Source organism: Nicotiana tabacum, chromosome 6 (genome assembly GCF_000715075.1).
Source record: "Nicotiana tabacum cultivar K326 chromosome 6, ASM71507v2, whole genome shotgun sequence".
Taxonomy (NCBI): domain Eukaryota; kingdom Viridiplantae; phylum Streptophyta; class Magnoliopsida; order Solanales; family Solanaceae; genus Nicotiana; species Nicotiana tabacum.
This window is the reverse complement of record NC_134085.1, coordinates 152,145,132-152,168,888: the sequence shown is the minus strand read 5'-3', so window position 1 is coordinate 152,168,888 and position 23,757 is coordinate 152,145,132. Positions and strand designations below refer to the sequence as shown.

Below are 23,757 nucleotides of genomic sequence, written 5' to 3'. Positions count from 1 at the left end.
TTGAAAATTCAACTGCTGCTGCTGCCAAATTATAGGTTGAAAATCCACTATAGGTTGAATTTATTAACGCTGAAAGCCAAATTGATAGACATAAATAAATGATTTGTCAATGCATGCTTGGTTCATTCTTGGGGCTGTTGCTGCTCCAAACCATGCAGCCAAGCTTTATAGCCACCAACTTACCATTCTTTTAATCTATTCACATCTAAGAGTAATATTTGCGTCCAGCATATCTCTAAGAACAGTATTTCAAATTCCACCTAAATATAAATTCATTTCTCGAGTCTAAATTTTGCTCGCCAAGCTTCATGCATGGCTTCAAGGAAGAGATAAGCTACTTTGTCCAGGAAACTGATTCTGAAGTTCAAGTAGGTGAAGACATCAGTGACAGCTCTCCGCATTGCTCTACCTCACAGTTCAACCCAGTGAATCTAGAGCGAGAAACATTACTAATTATAGTACAAGAAACTACAAACTTTGTAGGAGTATGTTGCATTGTTGGATTACATACACACAGCACCTCCAGATACATGTTGTAAGGCTACAAATTTCCGACAAAACTTAGCTATCACTACCATTGGAGTTCAAAAAAAGCAATGAAAGCTCACAAAGGGGAGCAAATGGTTCACATAAAGAAGACGATTCTTCACCCTTCACACCTCCAGTCCTTGTGTTTATACAAGGTCTAGGGACAATCACGTAGATATGCGTCTCATGTAAGTATCTTCATGCACAAAAACTGGTTCCTGACTGGTCTGTGGAGGAATTTGTGGGTGTCCCATTGCAATGCCACCTTGACTTGGTACTGGTGGATGCCATGGATCATTGATGTTCTTTGCAGATACCAAGGAAATGTAATAGATGATTCCAAGAGCAACACTGGCAAGGGACAAGACAGCAGCTCCAGCAAATACTCCAGGCTTTACAACATAGCAATAGTAGTTGCCAAAGTACAGGCTCTCTTCACCATGCTGATCATTCAGTGCTGCGCCCGTTAGCAATAATAGAAATGCTATGACGAATGTAAACCTGCATAAGCCGCAAGTTTTGGAGACCTTTATTAAGGCTTCTTCAGATGGTATGTAAGATCAAATTGGTCCACTGACTCCACCAGAGAAATAACTTTTGATAGTATATTCCAATGCATATACAACAACAACCCAGTAATAATTTCACCATATTCCAATGCATATGACCAAGATAAATACGGCTGAATACATACGGAGACACTTAAAGTTGGCACGATTTTTCATTTAGAAACCTGAACTTAAGGGTGTTCCTATTGAGGACTTATACTACCCGAAACTTATTCCAATTGAGCACTTTTTTGACAATCAGCCAAACTTACAAAGTTTGTGCAATGCACTCGCTGCTGATGTGGCGAATGACGAATAAAAAAAAGACATTATTTTGAGTAAAAAAAAGGGAAAACTATGTTAAATTTATTTAATAAACAAAATAAATCAGTGGCATTGATGCTCTTCACTATTTTTATGTGTGTTCTTGTTCCAAGCACGATTTTAATACAATTTTTTAAGAGAAACTCCTCCAAATTTGTTATAACTTTTGCTAAAGATTCCCCACGACGACCCGAAGACAACCCCAATATTAATTTCCCAAACTTTCATCAAATCAAGTAACTCATTTTAAACCTTCAAGCTTTTTAAAGACCCATTAATGATGCTTTCATTTAGTCTCAGTTCTCTGCTTCTTCTTTTGCAAACTATGTAAGCAAAATCAGTGCAACAAGATTTCAATTTGTAAACTATGTAAGCATGAGCCGCCGGTTGCTTTTTCAATTTCGAAATCAGTGCAAAATTAGTGCAACAAGATTTCAATTTCTTAGGGTTGAAGGGGGGGCGGGGGTCGTTGGTTTTTTGGAGAGGATGAGCCGTCGGTTTCTCTCGCCAGATTCCGGCAGTGAAGAGACAACTGGCAGATCTGTTTCGTTTTTGAGGGAGAAGAAGAAGGAATTAAAAAATAAAAAATAAAAATAAAAATCTATTTTTTGGAGTCTTCACGCGCCTATATCGGGTGAAACTCACATTATATGCCAACTCAGCAAGAAGTGCTCAATTGGAATAAGTTTCTGGTAGTATAAATGCTCAATAGGAACACCGTTGAGTTCAGGTATCTAAACAAAAAATCGTGCCAACTTTAAATGCCTCCGCATGTATCCAGCCGATAAATACAATATTAGAGAAAGAACTGTTGGTTTGAGGGGCAATGATATCTCAAGGTCCAGCCACAATTTAAGGTTCAATGGCTTCAGCTAGACCACATTTCTGGACTCGCAACAAGATATCTTGTGACCTAATAGGACTGCATTCCCAGAAGTTAAGAGTTTGAGGGGGAAAAAAGGAAAAGAAGAAGATAAGAAAATATGCTCCTGCCCACCTCCCTTGCACGTAACCCCCTTAATGCTGTGCATTGGAACTTGTATCTGTAGGCCCAGTAGGGTACCATTGGTTGGTGAAGTAATAAGAACAATATGGAATATTTTTAATCGGATTAATTACTGTCCTTTAAAAGAGGAGAAAAAGGCCAACAGTGTTAAATACTATATATCCACAAGCCAAAACAAATGCTAAAATTTTGATACTTTCCAAGAAGTTTGTACATGCAGTTGTTACAAGTACAAGAGCCAGCGTTACAGATGTAAGGCAAGCTTTTGGCTTCAACAACGTTGATAGATATTTTATCATACTTCTATATATAAGACAGAATAGGTCTAACCTTCCTTCTTCAGTCAGGATTTGAACATCCTAAAGTAAATATCAGAAATATTTAAAATAGTGATTGGTTTAAATTAATACTGATATCAATTGGCTTTTTCCTTTCTCAAAAATTACAATAAAAATGGTGATGTGAAATGGACAAAATCGCAGAGTAAGCTTGTCAAATTCGGAATGTGGGAATAACGAAGGTCTATTTTGCCTTTGACTGCAGATATATAAGGTCTCTCTTCCCAACACAAAAAAGGCAGGAATTCCATGGAAACTACAGGACAACAATTATCTGTTATTCGGGTCAGCTTCCATTTGATCCACTACAATAATCAACGACTGAACTTGAATTTAATTAACAGTAAGCCAAATTACAATGATAAGAAGAAACAAATAAATACCTTTTGATCTAAATGTATTGCAGTAATGACTACTGAACTTGAAATTAGTTATTACTTCATAACCAACTTACCAGGATACAACAAAACATAGTAGTGCTAGTGACCGATTAGATCCTGACTGATATTGACGGCAACAGACACATCCACTTGCTACGTTGACAATTATTTGAGCAACCATAAGAGCCACAGCAGCAACCAATCCAAGGCCCAGTGCAGGACTCCTTGGATATACACATTCTGAAGGAGAGGGAAACTGGACCTGAGAACCCTGAAGAATAATTGAATAGTACTATGAATTAGTCATGCCGACTCTCTATGAAAGCAAGGATAACGTAAACTCTCTTTACCCCTATATTCTAAGGACTCAAAATTCCCAACAGCAAACATGAAATGAAAGTAACTTAAATCCTGTGACAATCCTTAGCAAATGAAATTCAGCATGCAACCAAACAACCATAAAAGATCTGTTTTCTTAGTCCATTTGTGCTCTCTCCATCTACCAACCCCACCTGTAAAACTCCTCCAATGTATTTATGAATGGTAGCAGGGCAACGGGTGATATGATCTGAAAGCCAATATAAGCAAACAATCTCCTCCACTCTCCACTGTTATGTGCCAATTGTCCCACATGGATCAAAAAGAGAAATATTTATGGATTTATAGGCCAAATGGGTTCTACCACCTAATAGATTAGTCTTTTGGGTTGGGTTCTCCTTTTTGGTCTATAACATCCCCTAAAATTCTTAAAATTCCCTCCGCCCTACAATACCTCACCCATAGGCTTGTTGTATGGGATGGGGGAGAAAGTTAGCAGGTTGTTACTCATGGAAGAAAGAGACACCCAAGGTGCAATTTCTGCCCAGGTTTGAACATTCAAACCATGCAAATTCAGCTGAATATGCCCAGACTGAACCCAAAGAGTTTTGCAAAGACGAGCAAATTTAATCATAAGAATCCAGGCTTTAACAGTTGCAGTAGAAATGATGTGGGTTTCCTTAAATTGGCAATCGCATGAACGCTAAGTTCTACTAGGAACAAACATAGCAAGAGCATAATGGAATTTCAGCTCAAATTTGACCGCACCTAATTTCCCTACAAAAAATGAAACTTTAATCTCGTGGGAGCAGCTTGGGATGCTATCTTTACAGCTGATAATCAGAGGACCAGCAAGAGAACATATGGAAGCTGGTGTTAATTGTCCATAGCGAATGGAGAGGAAGTAAGTGCACCAACCGTTACTCCATTTTCCACCACCAACAAAATATAGAATGTGCTGCTTAACTCATTTAGATTAACTAGGAACATCAAACCACAATATTAAAGCAGCTGCTATTTATTAAAGTTCCCTTTGTGGCGAAGATCCAATAACAAAGAGAAGGGCAGAAAATGTTATTTAACCCTCCATTTATTAGGATTCTTTGTTTTAGACTATAACATTTGATTGGTTTTTGTATTAAAAGAATAACACGATGAAACCATTCGCATAAGCAGGTCATTTGTAACAAAGATTTGAACTTTATTATAGAGCAGAGTATACCCATAGCTATTTTCCAGATTAAATCATTTCAGACTGAACACCAAGCTAATCAGATGATAGTAAAAAGGAAGGGGGGGGAAAGCTCGATATGAAACAAAAATAAAAATAAAAAAGAATCATGGGGGAAAAATTACCTTAATTCTAGTGGCCTCAGCAGCAAAACCAGTAACAGCAGAAAGCAACCCTAGAAATCCCACAACAGCACAAATTACTAACACCTTCCTTTCCATGGCCTCTTTCTCTCTTGTTTATCTACGCCAGAAGGAAAATCACAGAAACTGTCGGTGACTCACGCAAGAAAAACTCTCTTTGACTGTAACTTGAATGGAATAAAAAGCAAGAAATAGTTTTATTTCTGGAAGCAGAAGAAAGGGGGGGAAAGTGTAGTGAAGTAGAGACCAAGCAATGTAAAGCTTGTGAGTTGGACGAAAAATTGTCACACAGTGGAGAGTGGAGACAATGACAAGTGACGATATACGAGAGAAGTTATGGAAATTAAATGTCACTACTCTTTTTTAAAACAAAAGTACTGACAATACGATAAAGGATTGGCAAATCAAACAGTACTTTTCCAAGATGATAAAGATAAACTAATAGCTACTGCCTACTTGTAAATAGAGCTGTATTGTGGGCTGGACCCAGCCCGGGACTGCCTGCGAGATCACGGGCCTAATGGGCCAAACGGTCCGGGTCAAACGGGCCAGTCTCAAACGGTCTTTGAGGCCCACTTTGGATCGGTCTTATACAAATAAATCGCGAGTCCGGGACCGGCAGGCGGGCCTGAGCCGGTTCAACCGGGCCCAACGGTAATTTTTTTTTAAAAAAAGACCAACGGCTAGAAATTAAAAAATGTTATGAAATATAACTCAAAGTAACAATATTGAACAAGGACATAAAGCAATTTAGTAAAACATGAACAAGAAATGGAAATAGAGAGAAGGAAGAGATTTTCTTCTTCAATTGTGTGTATTTTCCTATCTATTACAAGGCATTTATATAGGTATAAAAAGTGAAGAAAATATGTCATGGAATATGTCATTGAACATACAAAATATGTCATTAAGCATTTGAGATGAAGATCATGGAAGAAGAGTAGACATCCACCATAATGTGATATTTATCATAACACTCCCCCTTGGATATCCAAAGATAATGTGCTTCGTTAAAACCTTACTAGGAAAAAACCTATGGGAAAAAAATCCTAGTGAAGGAAAAAAAGTACACATGTTTAAAAATACGCCTTTTGGTTGCCTCGTTAAAAACCTTGCAAGGAAAACCCAGTGGGACAAAACCTTGTAAGGGAAAAAGAGTACAACGCGTATTAACTCCCCCTGATGAGAGCATCAATTCACATCCTTGATCATTCACATCCCATTCTTGTACACTAGTTTCTTGAAGGTTGATGTTGGTAGAGATTTGGTGAACAAATTAGCCATATTATCACTTGAAAGAATCTGTTGCACATTGATATCACCATTCCTTTGAAGATCATGTATGGAAAATAACTTTGGTGAAATGCGATTTAATTTGTCCTAACTCCTTTTATGAATCCTCCCTTCAATTGGGTTATGCATGTTGTATTGTCTTCATACAAAAATCACGTGCTTACAGCTGCCCCTCTTTGCCCGAAGACACGAAGGGTTTTCGCGCAAAGATAAAGCGGGCGATTTTTGCTCGTCTGAGTACTCCGTGTGAAGCATTTTTTTTTTGAAAAAGATTTGACCGAACCTTTGCTTCAGAGGTTTCCTACATATTCTGGGCTGAACAGGAATCAGGTCAATGTAGTTCGGAAAATTTTGGTAGCTGGGACCACTGTGTGACTGTAGTTCTTGCTGCTGTTGTGCGCTGTTGCTTGCTCCTGTAGGATGCTACTGCTCACTGATCTCCTTGTTACATTGTTCTTGAAAGGAAAAACAAGAAGTTAAGCTAGAGTGTGAGATCTCTTCTATCTTCAACTTGTTCTTGTTGCCTTGCTTTCTTGTCGGCTAATGCTTTCCTCTGATGCCTTTATTTTGTGAACTTTGGAGATGATGCTGGTCCTTCGCCTTTTCTGAATGCCAGTTTTCATCACTTCGCTTGACTCGTTGGGAACATACCCTCTTCTTCAAGCCTTTCAATTGTTTCTTCGGCGGTATGGCTTTTCATCAAAATTGTTACGTTGAGCATGCTATAATGTTTCCGAACTGCTTCTTCTGAGACACGTTCCTTCTTTCTTTTGAATGTGCGCTTGCTTTGGCAGCCTTCTGCCTCTTGGCGCTGGGGATTTTATTGTTTCCTGCTTGGGGATCTCTGTTGTAACCTTCCGTCTTCAGGCGGGGCCACTAATTCCGAAATCTAGAGCTAAATGTATTCCCGCATTATACTGGTGGGCGACCTAGAACTTAAATGTATTCCCGCATTATACTGGTGGGCGACCTAGAACTTAAATGTATTCCCGCATTATACTGGTGGGCGACCTAGAACTTAAATGTATTCCCGCATTATACTGGTGGGCGACATAGAACTTAAATGTATTCCCGCATTATACTGGTGGGCGACCTAGAACTTAAATGTATTCCCGCATTATACTGGTGGGCGACCTAGAACTTAAATGTATTCCCGCATTATACTGGTGGGCGACCTAGAACTTAAATGTATTCCCGCATTATACTGGTGGGCGACCTAGAACTTAAATGTATTCCCGCATTATACTGGTGGGCGACCTAGAACTTAAATGTATTCCCGCATTATACTGGTGGGCGACCTAGAACTTAAATGTATTCCCGCATTATACTGGTGGGCGACCTAGAACTTAAATGTATTCCCGCATTATACTGGTGGGCGACCTAGAACTTAAATGTATTCCCGCATTATACTGGTGGGCGACCTAGAACTTAAATGTATTCCCGCATTATACTGGTGGGCGACCTAGAACTTAAATGTATTCCCGCATTATACTGGTGGGCGACCTAGAACTTAAATGTATTCCCGCATTATACTGGTGGGCGACCTAGAACTTAAATGTATTCCCGCATTATACTGGTGGGCGACCTAGAACTTAAATGTATTCCCGCATTATACTGGTGGGCGACCTAGAACTTAAATGTATTCCCGCATTATACTGGTGGGCGACCTAGAACTTAAATGTATTCCCGCATTATACTGGTGGGAGACCTAGAACTTAAATGTATTCCCGCATTATACTGGTGGGCGACCTAGAACTTAAATGTATTCCCGCATTATACTGGTGGGCGACCTAGAACTTAAATGTATTCCCGCATTATACTGGTGGGCGACCTAGAACTTAAATGTATTCCCGCATTATACTGGTGGGCGACCTAGAACTTAAATGTATTCTCGCATTATACTGGTGGGCGACCTAGAACTTAAATGTATTCCCGCATTATACTGGTGGGCGACCTAGAACTTAAATGTATTAAAATTGCTTCCCCGTTCTTCCGAGAAAATTTTCGACAATCGGCAGAAAATTTTCTGCCCCGGTTTTTGGTGACTTCCCTGGCGTTGCATCTCGCTGCCATCATCAATCCTTTGTTTTCCTGCAGCAGACAAAGAGATTTAATTAGTTTTTATCGTGGTGGTAGAGGGTGCCTTTCTGGCGGATGATTTTTCCTTTCTTCTCTTTTCTTGCTCTATGTCCCATAATTGATTAGTGGGCAGAGTTGCCTGCTGGGGGTCTCTAGCCTGCTGGGGATTGGCTCTCAATTAATCCCCTTTTCTGCTTTCTCTTTAAACACGTGCTGTGGGAGTCTGCTTTTAACTCCCGACACCACTCCCTTTAGGAGCTTACTTCCTCCAAAATTGTCGGGCACGATCACTGCATTGCCTGGGATCGGCTTCTAAGACTGTTTGTATTATTCTGCATTGGATGAATTCCCCTCCGGTTTCTGGTAGTAAGCTTTGAAAAATTCTTTTCAAGACAAATTTTAGGAAGAAAAGATAAAAGCTAGAAGAAGAAAATCTTTCTGAACCCATATTTGGTGGGGAGAAGAAACTCAGAAGAACTTATCTGGAGGACCTGACTGGTCCCCGTGATCACGACGTGCACCATAGATTCCCGACCCAGTCTATTTGTATCAATCGATTTGCCCGATGGTCTGACTTGCTGGGGATGATAAATGGCTGTTCATCTCGTTGCGAATGTGGTAGCTTTTGCTGATCTATCTTGTCGCCTCATAGTGCCCTTCGAGGGGTTTTCACTAATGAGACTCTCTCTTTTCTCTCATCTCCCGGCGCCTTATGGTGCCTGTGAGGGTTTTCACCAATAAGACTCTCTCATTTCATATCCCTCATCTTACATCGCCTCTCGGTGCCTGTGAAGGTTTTCACCGATAAGACTCTCTCATTTTATTTCTTTCGGGGAATCGGGGCGTTGTAGATACGGCCCTCTCTTCTGGAGATTCCTTTGACCATCAATTCATTCCCATTCTTACGATCCTCTTCTTTGCTGGGGACCGGTGTGTTATTCTCGGCCTCATTGCTTGACTCGTCATCTCTTGAACATTGATCGGGAGGTCTTTTGGACATTGATGTTGGTTTTGGTGTGGAGTTAAAGAAAGGCTATGAAAATGAAAATAATTTGATGGGTGATGTGCTACAACTTTTGGAATCAAACCTTTGTTGGAATTTAAAACATAACCTCTGCCCCAGTTTTCTTGCTTGGGGAATTTATTTTTTACACTTATGTTGCGCTATGTGCGTTACGCACGCTATGCCTATTATGCACACTATGTACATTATGCATCCTATATTCACTATGATGCATACCATGACCGAGCCGTGAGGTGCCTACGTATCCTCTTCGAGGAATCAGGTCAACCGTAGTTCCCACGGTTTTGTATTTTTTTATGATTTTATCTTCTTCTTTTTTTTTTCTTTTTTTTCTTTTTTTTTCTTTTCCTTCTTTTCATTTTCTCTCTCTTTTCTTTTTCTCTTTTTTTTTCATGTCTTTTCCATTAGTGATTCCAAAAGAGGGGTATGAAAGAATAACTTAAGGCTCAAAGGGGAAAGCAAGGGTTAAAAAGTGTTTGGATAGAAGAAAGAATTGCCTCCGTCATCTCATTATCCAATAAATGCCAAATACAAACAAATAAACCAAAAATTGCCATAATTAAAGAAATTACGCGTAATATCTCTTGACTGCATCAGAATTGATAGCCATGTCGACACATCTACCTTCGACATCTGTCAAACACAAAGCACCGTTGGATAATACTCTGGTCACGATATAAGGCCCTTGCCAATTTGGGGCGAATTTGCCTTTTGCCTCGACCTGATGTGGGAGGATCTTCTTCAATACCTGCTGCCCTACTTCAAACTTCCTGGGGCGCACCTTCTTATTATATGTTCTTGCCATTCTCTTCTGGTACAGCTGACCATGGCACACTGCTGCCAATCTTTTCTCATCTATCAGGCTCAACTGTTCCAATCGAGCTTTTACCCATTCATCATCATCAATCCCAGCTTCAGCGACAATTCGGAGGGACGGAATTTCGACTTCCGCTGGTATTACGGCCTCAGTTCCATACACCAACAAATAAGGAGTTGCGCCTATGGAAGTTCGGACGGTAGTGCGGTAACCCAACAAAGCAAAGGGTAATCTCTCGTGCCATTGTCTGGACCCTTCCACTATTTTTCGCAGTATCTTCTTGATATTCTTATTGGCTGCTTCGACTGCTCCATTCGCCTTGGGACGATATGTGGTGGAATTGCGGTGTGTAATCTTGAATTGCTGTCATACCTCTCTCATCAAGCTGCTATTAAGATTCGCACCGTTATCCGTGATGATCACTTTTGGGATCCCAAATCTACAGATGATATGGGAGTGAACAAAGTCCACCACTGCCTTCTTGGTTACTGATTTGAAGGTTTTAGCCTCAACCCATTTGGTGAAGTAATCAATGGTCACTAGGATGAACCTATGACCGTTGGATGATGCCGGCTCGATGGGCCCAATGACATCCATGCCCCATGCCACAAACGGCCATGGTGCTGACATCGTATGTAACTCTGTTGGCGGAGAATGAATCAAATCTCCATGTATCTGGCACTGATGGCATTTCCTCACGAAAGTGATACAGTCGTGTTCCATGGTGAGCCAATAACACCCTGTTCGAAGGATCTTTCTTGCCAACACATATCCGCTCATGTGTGGCCCACAAACTCCCGCATGTACCTCTTCCATAACCGTCGTTGCTTGACTGGCATCTATGCATCTCAACAATCCCAAATCCGGGGTTCTTTTGTACAATACTCCTCCACTGAGGAAGAAACCATTCGACAGACGCCGCAGAGCTCTTTTTTGGTCTCTAGAGGCATGTTCTGGATATATCCCCATTCTGAGGTATTCCCTGATATCATGAAACCAGGGTTCGCCATCTGCTTCTTCTTCTATGGCATTGCAGTAGGCGTGCTGATCACGGACCTGGATGTGTAGAGGATCAACATACATTTTGTCAGGGTGGTGCAGCATTGATGCTAAGGTGGCCAAGGCATCCGCAACCTCATTGTGAACTCTCGGGATGTGTTTGAACTTCACCGATCGAAATTGCTTGCTCAGATCATGCAAGCATTGTCGGTATGGTATGAGCTTTAGATCTCGTGTTTCCCATTCACCCTGAATTTGATGTACCAAGAGGTCCGAGTCTCCCAAGACCAAGACGTCTTGGACATCCATGTCAGCAGCCAAGCACAGACCCAGAATGCAAGCCTTATACTCGGCCATATTGTTGGTGCAATAGAAGCGTAGTTGAGCTGTAACAGGATAATGCCGTCCTATTTCAGAAATGAGTACTGCTCCTACTCCAACCCCTTTTGCGTTCGCAGCTCCATCGAAGAAAAGCTTCCAACCCAGTTCCTCAGGCAATTCCAACTCATTTGTATGCATTAAACCTTCGTCAGGAAAATACGTTCTTAAGGGCTCATATTTTTCATCAACGGGATTCTCTGTCAAATGGTCTGCCAGCGCCTGGGCTTTCATGGCCGTCCTCGTTACATAGACGATATCAAACTCTGTGAGCAGAATTTGCCATTTTGCCAACCTTCCCGTGGGCATAGGTTTCTGAAAGATATACTTCAATGGGTCCAAACGGGATATGAGATAAGTAGTATACGAAGACAGGTAGTGTTTCAACTTCTGAGCTACCCAAGTTAGGGCGCAACATGTTTTCTCGAGTTGAGTGTACTTGACCTCATGTACTGTGAATTTCTTGCTAAGATAGTAGATGGCCTGCTCCTTCCTTCCTGTGTCATCATGTTGCCCCAATATACAACCAAATGAATTTTCCAAGACCGTCAGGTAAAGAATTAGGGGCTTCCCGGGCTTAGGCGGGACCAATACGGGTGGATTAGATAGATACCCTTTGATTTGGTCGAAAGACTCCTGACACTCCGCCGTCCAACCCACCGCAGCATCCTTTCTCAGCAGCCGAAATATGGGCTCACAAGTTGCTGTGAGTTGAGCGATGAACCTGCTGATGTAATTGAGTCTACCCAGCAAACTCATTACCTCTGTTTTGTTCCTTGGCGGTGGCAAATCTCGGATGGATTCAATTTTGGATGGGTCTAACTCAATCCCCCGTCGACTGACGATGAATCCTAGCAACTTTCCTGATGGGACCCCGAATGCGCATTTGGCCGGGTTAAGCTTGATATCATACCTCCGGAGTCTTTGGAAAAATCTCCTTAGGTCTGCTACATGGTCCTCCTGACGCCAAGATTTGATGATCACATCATCGACATACACCTCGATTTCCTTGTGTATCATGTCATGAAACACAGCAGTCATTGCTCGCATGTACGTTGCCCCGACGTTCTTTAACCCGAATGGCATTACCCGATAGCAGTAGGTTCCCCATGGCGTAATAAATGCTGTCTTCTCAGCATCCTCCTCGTCCATTAGGATCTGATGATAACCCGCGTAGCAATCCATAAAGGATCCGATCTCGCGCCCAGCGCAATTATCGATCAGGATATGAATGTTGGGTAACGGAAAATTGTCCTTGGGACTTGCTTTGTTGAGGTTGCGGTAGTCGACGCACACCCTGATTTTTCCATCCTTCTTTGGGACTGGTACCACATTGGCCAACCACTCGGGATATCGAGTGACCCGAATGACCTTCGCTTGCAACTGCTTAATCACTTCTTCTTTGATTTTTACACTCATTTCTGTTTTAAATTTCCTTAGTTTTTGCTTGATCGGAAGGTATGCCGGGTCAGTGGGCAATTTGTGAACCACTAAATTTGTGCTTAATCCAGGCATATCGCCATAGGACCATGCAAAAACATCTTTGAATTCCATGAGGGTTCTGATCAATTCTTCCCTGACATTCGGCTCAATGTGGATGCTGATTTTGGTTTCTTGGACGTTATCAGCGTCTCCTAGGTTTACAGCCTCAGTGTCATTTAGGTTAGGCTTGGGTTTTTTTTCAAATTGGCATAATTCTCGGTTTATCTCTTTGAAGGCTTCACCTTCATCACATTCAGATTCATCATCACAAACGACCTCTTGCATCATTGAGTCGGATTCAGATTGATTTATTAGACTAGGTCGAAGATCCGCTGTGCATGCCATGTCATTAGAACCAGTAAAAAGAGAACTGTTCAGAAAGAAAAAGAACAAAACAAAATTAAAATGGGACAAAAGAAAAGAACTTTATTAAACTTGCGGGATAAAAGGGTTCACACTTTTACAAAAAACGAAAGTAAAATTTGGATTACACCCTTGAATAATCCGGACAAAACAAAACATGCAAAACATAAATCAAAGTCTACTACCAAGACTCCCCTCGGACAGGAAGAGGAGTAACTGTCCAATTGTTGGTCTTGGCCTCAGGCCCCACAAACTGTATCTTTGCTCTGCTAGAACCTTCTCCAGATTCCACCATACTGACATCCGCGAATAGCCTTTCAAAACTCTGATTCAGGTCTTCATTTATACCGATCAAAGGTCCTCGACTCTTTGGGATCGGCGACCCCTTGGCACTTGCTTTGACAAAAGACCTTGAGAGGCGTGGCACTGGTTTAGGCAGAAACCAGACCCTCTTCTTCATTTTTCGCGCTTGCTTCCTATCTGCTGCGGTTGGTTTGAACCCCAATCCAAAAGTTTCCAGATTTTTAGGAAGGGAGACAGGTTGGATTATCCCTTGAAGCTCGACTCCCAGGCCTTTTCCTGGCACAAATCCGTTACCCAGCATTTCCGAGACCATCATGACTGTAGCGGCAGCTATCTTCGGGTGCGGGATGATTTCTCCTTCAGAAATTTTGTTGGCCGACCCTGTATCGAAAATCTGGTAGACCCAAGGACCTTTGTCATCGGCGGTCTCTATGAATGGTACAATGGTTCCGCCCATGGTGCATGTTGTATCCTCGCCGTGTAACACGACCTCTTGTCTTTCCCACTCGAACTTCACCGTCTGATGTAGGGTGGAAGGCACCGCTTTGGCTGCGTGAATCCAGGGTCGACCTAACAGCAGGTTATAAGAAACTGTGGCATCTAACACCTGGAATTCCATGGTAAACAGGACTGGACCAATGGTCAGTTCAAGTATAACGTCCTCCACAGTGGCTGTTCCGTTTCCGTCAAACCCCCGGACACAGATGCTATTCTTCCGGATTCTTCCGCGGTCGATCTTTAACTAGTCCAGAGTGGATAATGGACAAATATTGGCGCTTGAGCCGTTATCCACCAATACTTGAGTCACCACCGAGTCTTCACATTTGACGGCTAGGTATAGAGCTTTGTTGTGCTCCGTACCTTCCACTGGCAGGTCATCATCTGAGAATGTTACCCTGTTCACCTCGAAAATCTTGCTGGCAATGGTTTCCAGGTGGTTTACAGAAATCTCACTGGGTACATGAGCCTCGTTCAATATCTTCAACAGGGCCCGACGATGCTCCTCGGAATGGATCAGCAATGACAACAGTGAGATCTGGGCCGGTGTTTTTCTCAGCTGCTCGACCACAGAATAGTCTTGTACTTTCATCTTCCTCAGGAATTCTTCAGCCTCTTCTTCGGACACAGGTTTCTTAGTTGCAACTGGGTTGGTTCTTCTTAGCTCCATCGGAGCAAAACATCGACCTGATCGAGTCAGCCCTTGCGCTTCACAACTGACTTCTTCCACCGGTTTTCCTTTGCACATCACCGCCGCCTTTTCATATTTCCAAGGCACAACCCTGCTGTCAATCATCGGCAGCTGAACCACAGGCTTTATGGTCACCCGTTCTCTACATACCCCTTTCAACATGACCGTCGGTGTGGGCGGGATCCCTGGTATTACCAACTTGCTTGGCTCGGGTTTGCTTGTTATGGCGGACAGGCTCTTTCCTAATATCACTACCGGCTTGACGCCTTCTCCCTGCGACTGTACGCTCGTTCCTCCACTGGTTGAGACTTCTTTCGGGGCGGCTTGGATCATCATCACTGTTTGTGAGGGTTTTCTCAATTCTCCTCCCTCACACACCAACTCAATCATGTAAGTTTCGTGGTGCGCTGGCAGTGGGTTTTGGTTGATGTTAGGAGCTTCTGGTGTCTGGACCTCGATCTTATTGGTGTCAATAAGATCTTGTATGGCATGCCTTAATTTCCAGCACTTCTCGGTATCATGCCCGAGCATCCCTTAACAGTATTCACAACTGATTGATCGGTCCAAGTTCTGAGGTGGGGGATTTGGTTCTCGAGTCTGGACAGGACTAACCAAACCCAATTGCCTCAGTTTGTGGAACAAAGCGGTGTAGGTTTCTCCCAGCTCCGTGAAAGTTCTCTGCTTCCGCAACCTGTCATTCCTAGCATCTGGATTTCCCCGAAAGCCTGCCCCTGAAGGGTTTCTATATGCCCTTGGTGAAGGGTAGGTGTTTTGTGGTGGTGCATATATGTTCTGGGGAGCCGGTGCACGCCACTGTGGGCGGACCGGAGGCTGAGTGTACGCTTGGGCTTGGTGTACGGAACAATGTGGTTCTCGAGGTGGATAGAAATTTTGTGGTGGGCTGTATGGGTATTCTGACCTGTGAGGTCTGGGTTGGTTGTAGTGCGGCCTACCAGCCCTGGACCAACTGCCTGCCTCGATCGTGGCAACCTCCTCTTTCTTTCTTCTCAGCGCACCTCCCGTGCCGCTTTGAATAGCCTGTGTTGTGGCCTTGAGTGCCGAATAGTTCAAAATCTTGTCAGACCTCAAACCCTCTTCTATCATGACCCCTATCTTGACCACCTCGTTGAAAGATTTTCCAACTGTTGTCACCAAGTGACCAAAGTAGGTTGGATCCAATGTCTGCAAGAAATAGTCCACCATCTCTCCCTCTCTCATGGGAGGATCGACTCTAGCTGCTTGTTCTCTCCAGCGGAACCCGAACTCGCGAAAACTTTCCCCGGGTTTCTTCCCAGTTCTCAATAATGTGAGACGGTCAGGGACTATCTCTAGATTGTACTGGAAATGACCTGCAAAAGCCTGCGCCAGATCATCCCATGTGTACCACCTGCTGAAATCCTGCCTGGTATACCATTCTAGTGCAGATCCACTCAGACTTTGGCCGAAATAAGCTATCAACAGCTCATCCTTGCCGCCTGCCCCTCTCATTTTGCTACAGAATCCCCGCAAATGTGCCATGGGATCACCGTGCCCTTCATATAAATCAAACTTAGGCATCTTAAAACCAGCCGAGAGTTGGACGTCTGGGAAAGGACACAGATCTTTGTATGCTACACTGATTTGATTGCCCAATCCGTGCAAGTTCCTGAAGGACTGCTCCAGGCTTTTGAACTTTCTCAACACTTCATCCTGTTCAGGAGCCTTAACTGGTTTCTCAACCTCTGCCGGAACTTCTAAATGTGGATTGTAAGCTTGAGGCTTGGGTGCATGGAATGTGGGCTCAAGGGGATAGTATTGTGTATCGTGAGCCTGAAACAATGGCTCACTGGTCGTATTTTGCAAAGGGGCTGATGTAGGTCCCACAAAAATGGGAATATTGGGTGTTGGGAGAGGTTGGTGAGGTGGTGGAGCTTGGGAATCATGAGGGCTTCTTTCTTGATGATAGAGGGGATTTAGGCGGCTTGTGGAAGGGCCAGAGTTAGGGTATTCCGGCATGTGTCCCAGTGTTTCAGGGCTCTTTTGTGTTTTGGCTAGGGCTAGTTGCATTGCATTCATTTCTAGTCTCATCCTTTCAATCTTTTCCATCGCTTCTTTTAACAACTGGCTCATCGGCCTTTCTTCCTCATTGCTATTCTCCGAAGTAGTCATGCTTTTTGCTACCGGTCCTTTGGATCTAGTTTGGTATGAGTGCGTTGCCAGAATTCTTTAACAACTAACTTGTCTGGATCAGACAGCAACAAACTTTGTCAGCGTTAGAGTTTAACAGATTTGATCATAACACACAGAGGATGCAATGCACCTAGGTAGTTAACCGTTTCTACATGCTTTGCTTCAAACAACATGCGTCCTCCCGGTTTGCTCATTCGTCCCCTTTTAAAGTGCTTTGGGGAACCCTGCGTTTTATTTTATTTCTTTTCTTTCTTTATTAAAAGCGGTCGAATCTTATGGGGATTGCCTACGTATCACGTCCCCGCGTGAATCAGACCAGGCGTAGTTCTGCCATGAGGCTAACATTTATAAAAGATGAACAAGCATTACATTTGAAAAAACTTTGTAAAACAATGTCTTGAAATACACACATTCAAATTGAAATAAACAGATACAATTCTTAACATCTCATAACGTGCCCCACTTTCCACTTGTGTTGTAAATTATCAGATCATTTGCTCAAGGCGGGGCTTGACCCGGATGACCTCCCAATGTTCGATACATCCTTTCCAACTCCACTGCTAGATGACGGGCAAAGGTGGGTGCATGCTCTGTAAACCTTCCATAATCCATTCCTTGGCAGTTTACATAACTTTGAGAGGTGTAGACCGCCAGGTCATGGATCTGTGCCCTGAAATCTTGGAGATGCTGGCCTTGATTCTGCAATTGCTGTTGGCGAGTGGTGGCTATATCTCGGATACGGCCTTCACGATCTAGGGATGACTCTAATAGAGCTCGGAGTCTGGCCTGCTCTAATCTTATCTGCGCTCTTTCTCTATCAGTGTCTGCTTGTTGATGCTCTCTGTATCTTCTTGCTTCTTCTAGTTGTGCACGAAGTTGGTCTTCTGATTATATCCAATGGTCTTTTTCCTTCTTGAATTGCGCCTTGTCTTTCTCGGATTGCCTATCTTGGCGTTCCTTATTAGATCTGGCTTCTTCATTTAATTGTTGGATCCTTTTTTTTGCTTTGCTCAATGCCCTTCCTTTGCAGCACGAATGGAATCATAATCTTGCATTCTTTCAAAAAGATTGGCGATGGTTTTTTGATCCTTCCAATTCCTCATTGGCGTTTTAGAAGCTTTTTTCATTTTCAGAAATCGAGTACGAAGACTTTCATTCTCACAGGCTAGACTTTTCTTCTCGCCTTCAGCTTCTTGTGCTTGCAAATCCTTCTCCAGACTGAGGTTCCTTAGATTTTCCTTGAGGGCATGGATAGTTGCTTTGTACCCCTTCTCTTTTTCTCCCCAGATCAACTGCTCTTGGATTTTATCATTAAAGTTTTGAACATGGGGTCTTTTAGTTGGCCTTCTCAGCTCAGGTTCTGGTACATCATCCACGCGAGACCGTTTCTCGAACCACCTCGCATATCCAGGATTTATCTCACCCTTTGTAGTGTCTGGGACTTGAGTATCGCTTTTTAAGTATCGACATCCATTCCACATCTGCTGAAGTAACGCCTCAGGAATAGTGGCCTCTGGGTGTAGTTCGATTTCTTGCGCACTCAAATCTTCATCATCAGGAACTACTTGATATCTTCCTAGTTGTCTTAGGACTCTCAATGGCGCGTATGGCTGGATGCTTCTCAATCCCAATAGTAGCAGATAACTATTTGAGTTTGACATATGTATTACTTCCCTCATTGATAGCCATCCCAGAGTCCATTCAATTTGATTTGCCGTTAGAGCCCTTAGCCGAGATACCCATGCTTCTGTCCCTTCTGGAACCTGATAATTTTTCACTCTTTCCTCATAACCCTCGATGTAATTATCGTTGTTTGGCCTGTACTGTATGATCTTGGGCTGTTGTTGGAGATGTTCAATCAGCCACATTTGCAACAAAATTTTGCATCCTTCGAAGACTTTCGCTCCCGCTTTACATAAAGTCAAAGCCCGATAAATGTCTGAGAGAATGATGGGGACAAGGGTGTGGTTTTCCTTGGAGGTGAGGATTTGCACAACTTTTGCGGTGCGAATATCGATTGTTCGTTCTTTGTTCGGGAAGACCATGATTCCTAGAAAAGCCACCATGAAGGCGAAACGACGGTGAACCTGCCATGCGTCTTTGTCTTGTTTGTTAGTAAGGCCTTTCTCATGAATTTCGAACCCATCTGACTTTCCGAACCTTGAATACAAAAAGTTGAAAGAACAACATCCGTTGACGACATTGCTTTTCCTGATTTGACTGCTGATGTTCAGAAGACCGAAGAATCGATGTACCGAGGGAGCCTTCGTGAATATCAAGCTTTGATTCCTTAAACTTCCGTCAAAACCAACATATCCAGCTACCTCCTCTAATGTAGGAGTGAGCTCGAAGTCAGAGAAACGAAAGACATTATGAACAGGGTCCCAAAAAGTTACTAATGTCGCAATCAGATTCTCACGGGGTTTAACTTTTGTAATGTCCGGGAGATTTCCCAAATGCCCGATGACCCACTTTTGACCATCTTCGAACTCATACCACCACATTTGAAGCTGGAATAGAAACTCTTCTGTATTTGCGGAGGAGGGGTTTTGTGTGGTGCTCATTTTGTATCTGAAATTTTAATTTAATAAAGTCAAGACTCATTTTGAAAACATACTCCAATCATTTTCAGTCAAAAACTATTTCAAGATTTAAAACTATTTTTTGGGAATTTTTTCAAACTATTTTCAAGATTAAATACCTTTCAAGATTAAATACCTTTATTTCAAGATTTCAAGATTTGAAAACTATATTTTATTATGAAAAAACCCATTTTATTCCTCAGCTCTTACCATGATTTCATTTAAGCCAGTCAGCAAGCATGTTCGAGGCAAATGAATGCACATATAGCAAGTAGGATGTATCAGGATGGTCTTTTTATTCCGGGTTCACCTGTCTTAAACAGACCCAACCCCTGTGTTGAGTCCCCTAAGTCCAAATGCACGTGATGCAAATAAACGTTCCTACTAGGGATCCGGTATATGGCTGAGTTATTCTAAGTGTAAACCTGAGGTTGATTGTTCTAAACCTGGCTTACTCAAACAGACAGTTTGAGCCGAAGCGGGGGCAACGTACCGGGAGCACGAAAGTCTGCCCGGCCTAGTTACTTGTCCCAACTCCGTCTTATTTGGTATGACTTTAACAGAAAGGTGGGTCACGCGCACATGTACACCATAAATTCAGAAGACTCAGAAAGAAGGGTTTCGTAGCAGTTTTATATACACAATTCAGATAATATTAAAGCGGTAAAAGCATCATTTAGCACATTAAGCATATATCATGTAAAAATCAGATAATAAATAAAGCCAAATAACAACAATTATTCTAAGCTCGAATTCTTAACCCTGAACCAGTGGTTCTGGGTTCACGTCCCCAGCAGAGTCGCCAGAGCTGTCACACCTCCTTTTTCCGCACCCGAGGGGGTGCAGGGGAGTTTTTTCCAATTAAAGGACAATCGAAAACGGGATTTGTTTATTTATTTCAGAGTCGCCACTTGGGAGGTTTAGGGTGTCCCAAGTCACCAATTTTAATCCCGAATCGAGGAAAATAATGACTCTATATTACAGTCTGCGCACCAGAAATCCGGATAAGGAATTTTGTTAACCCGGGAGAAGGTGTTAGGCATTCCCGAGTTCCGTGGTTCTAGCACGGTCGCTCAACTGTTATATTCGGCTTGATTATCTGATTTTATGTAAGTGTGAACTTATGTGCAAAATTTTAACTTTTAACCGCTTTTATCATTTACTGTTTTTATCAAGAATTGCAACGTTGTGAAAATGTATCTCGAACCGCGTTACAATCAATGTACCCGTGGTCGTCGACACACTTTGACTCCGTTGAGATTTGGATTTGGGTCACATCAATGTGCACCCTAGTTTAAGGAAATTAAATTATTAAAGGCGCGCCTAAAGCGACTAGCGTATTTATTTTGGGTAGGACCGCGGAATTTTACTAAAACGGTCCATCCTGAAATCTAAACAATTTTTAAAAAAACAAATATTTACTGAGGGCCCCGTAATTTGTATTTTATTTGGTGAGGCTCATCTCATTCTTATTTAAAAATGAATTTGCAACGTCATGGACACGCACCTCGAACCACGCCACAATCAATGTACCCGTGGTTAGAAACACATTTCGACTCCGTTGAGAATTGGATTTGGGTCACATAAATGTGCACCCGGGTTTAAGAAGGTAAGATTTATTAAGGCGCGTCCTAAAGAGTCTAACGTATTGTTATTTTAGGAGGGTTGTGAGATTTGCTAAACAACCCGCCCTGGAAACTAAATGCTTCGATAATATACATTTAACAAGGGCCCCGCATCTGCGCGTTTTGTTTATTTTCGTCGAGGCTCATCTCGTTCTTATTTTAAAAGGGTATCCTATAGCAACTACGTTTCTTGTCGTGTTTGTCTCTATCTATTGAAAACAGTAGATAGTCCTAATTAATTACATGCTTGCAAGTTATTTGTAACGGAATTCGGAAATGCTTAAAAAAATCAGGAACGAAGCTGCGTGCACAGTCAGTCGAATAAATAATCACGGGCCCAAATCCAACCCATGTGTGATGGGCCAAACCTGGGCCACTGCTTGCTCGAAGCAGGCCTGCTTGGCCTGTTTTGACCTAAACTCGACCTTCATGGGGTTGATATTACAAGTTTTATGTTCTTTGTCTTAACAGGTGGTTTACTAGTTATATGAGACCATTAAGCAGAAAAGGAAGAACTTAACCCATGATGTACAGTTTTCATGCTTGGCATACGTTACAGCATATACTGCAAAGTAAACTAAATCTGAGATGCAACCTAATTCATTGAGAATACTTTTATCTAACAGCATACATATACAACTATCATTCGATCCCCTACATTGACATCAACTAGGCTTGTAAGCTACCTTCAGTATCCAAAATGTGAGCTATTAGACACTACATGACATTCAACACAACAGTACATGTATATAAACAACATCTGCAGATCTTCTCTTTTATACTCATTGCTCAAACTTTCGAGTTACATTGGTAGTGTAATTGTGTACCTGGTATAGAGGACAAAGAAGAAAGGAATGATCAGCTGGGCAGTATGCAGTAAACACAGCAACAACAGATACACAGCAACAACACAGCAACAAACCAACAATCAAATGTTTTCCACAGCCCACAGACAACCAGCAATATTTCCCAGAACAAAAGAACTAGCAGATAGTCGAGTACCAAACCAGCAATCCCAGGAAAGAGTAAGGAAACAACAGCAGTAACAGAGTATTCGATGCAGCAACACCAACAGTTTCAACAAACACAAACAGCTCAGTCAATGCAAACAAACAGAACTTGGCCAAGGCAGCTTGACCAATATGAACTCTTATACCACTTTCAGACAGTGTTTGGTTACAATGTTTACTGGAAACTACCTTATGTTTTCAGTTTTCTTTAAACTCAGTAGACCTCTCTTCAGACTAAAAGTTTTCAGCCTCAAGACTAAAAATTCCAGCCCTTTTTTAAGTTCTCAAATGGCTTATTTATAAGCCAAATGACCCAGTGCAGCTAAGCTGCCTCCTCCCCTACTTGCAGACTGCCCATACTCTTTTAAGCCCATGCCTAAGCATCTTTTGGTGCCAGCCCTTTGTTCCCCACGCCTGGTTTTGTTTAATCAAGAGTTATGAGCTCATTTTATTATTCATTTTAAGCCCCATACCCTTGTGTCTTGTTCCCCATTGGTATTAGTTTAATCCTAAATTAGTACCCTACTTGTCAGCTCATTTAAACTAATCTTTCTGTCCTTTTTAACACCCCAGAATACCCTTGTTAACCCTTGATTATTACTGCCCTGCCTATTGCAGCATCAGGGCATTTTTGAACTTTTGAGAGTTCAATTTCAGGACTGCCCTGGACTGAACCTTTTCAGTCATTTTTGCAATGCAAACAAACTCATTTCAAACAATGCTGGGGCATTCAGTCAGTGGCAAGGTTCAATTAGTCACGTGAAATTATTAGCTTATTTGATCCATCAATTATAGAGAACTAATCGACGACATTTATCAGGTCGACTATACTAATTATAACAGGTAATAATCAGTCGCTCATATAAACAATACGTTCAGGGACCTAAAGGGCATCAGACAACTTTTGTTCAATTACTGGGGTCTATATGAATTAACTCATTTGACGACTAATCTAATTGACGATCACGTTTATCATGGGGTACATTCAGAATATAAACAGAAAACAATTGACCCAATAAAAGGCCTTTGACAGAGATGGAAGAAATCCGAATGAAAAATGACAAACTAACAAACAAACACAACGAAACATGCTGACAACTTAATTAGAACTAAACAAAGAGAAAGGAAAACTTACCGAAAAAGTTTGAAATCAAACAGACCCAAATCAGACTCAACTTTGACCATTTGAGGCCGAACAAATTTTAACCAGGGTGTTCTCACATGAGAACACCTTGGTTAAGATCCATTAAACCTCAAACCCTTGTTAAGACCGGCCGGATTCCAAGGCTATTAGTGTTCTAGGTTTTGGATCTTCAAATCTAATTTTTTGGGAGTTGTGGGTAGATTCGGACCAAACCAAGCTTGGTTTGGTCACGAGGAGGGTCAGGCGAGTGTCTGGTATGAAGATGGGGTAATTTAGCGTAGGTCCGGGCTTGACTCAAATCTTCAAATGAAGATTCGAGACGAAGGAAAGTGATTCGAGGCAAATGGATAGCAGATCCATGTTCAGGAGAGTGAGGGGGACTTAGGGTGTTCAGGAGGTGGTCACCGGCGTTCGTGCCGCCGGGTTCTGGTGAAAGGGAAGCTAGGGCGGCTTGCTAGGGTTTGGGGTTTCAGTGTTTGAGCTT

At 42.3% G+C, this 23,757-nt stretch overlaps 1 protein-coding gene across 1 annotated transcript; it reads right to left on the bottom strand.

Annotated features, from left to right (window-relative positions):
* Positions 1-459: 459 nt before the first annotated feature.
* Positions 460-5,105, bottom strand: LOC107826950 (protein VASCULATURE COMPLEXITY AND CONNECTIVITY). Its single transcript, XM_016653995.2, has 3 exons — positions 4,799-5,105; positions 3,199-3,395; positions 460-1,029 (listed from the first exon to the last, which is right to left on the bottom strand). Exons 1-3 carry the CDS (start codon positions 4,892-4,894, stop codon positions 696-698), a joined length of 627 nt encoding a protein of 208 aa, XP_016509481.1. The 5' UTR covers positions 4,895-5,105; the 3' UTR covers positions 460-695.
* Positions 5,106-23,757: the final 18,652 nt, after the last annotated feature.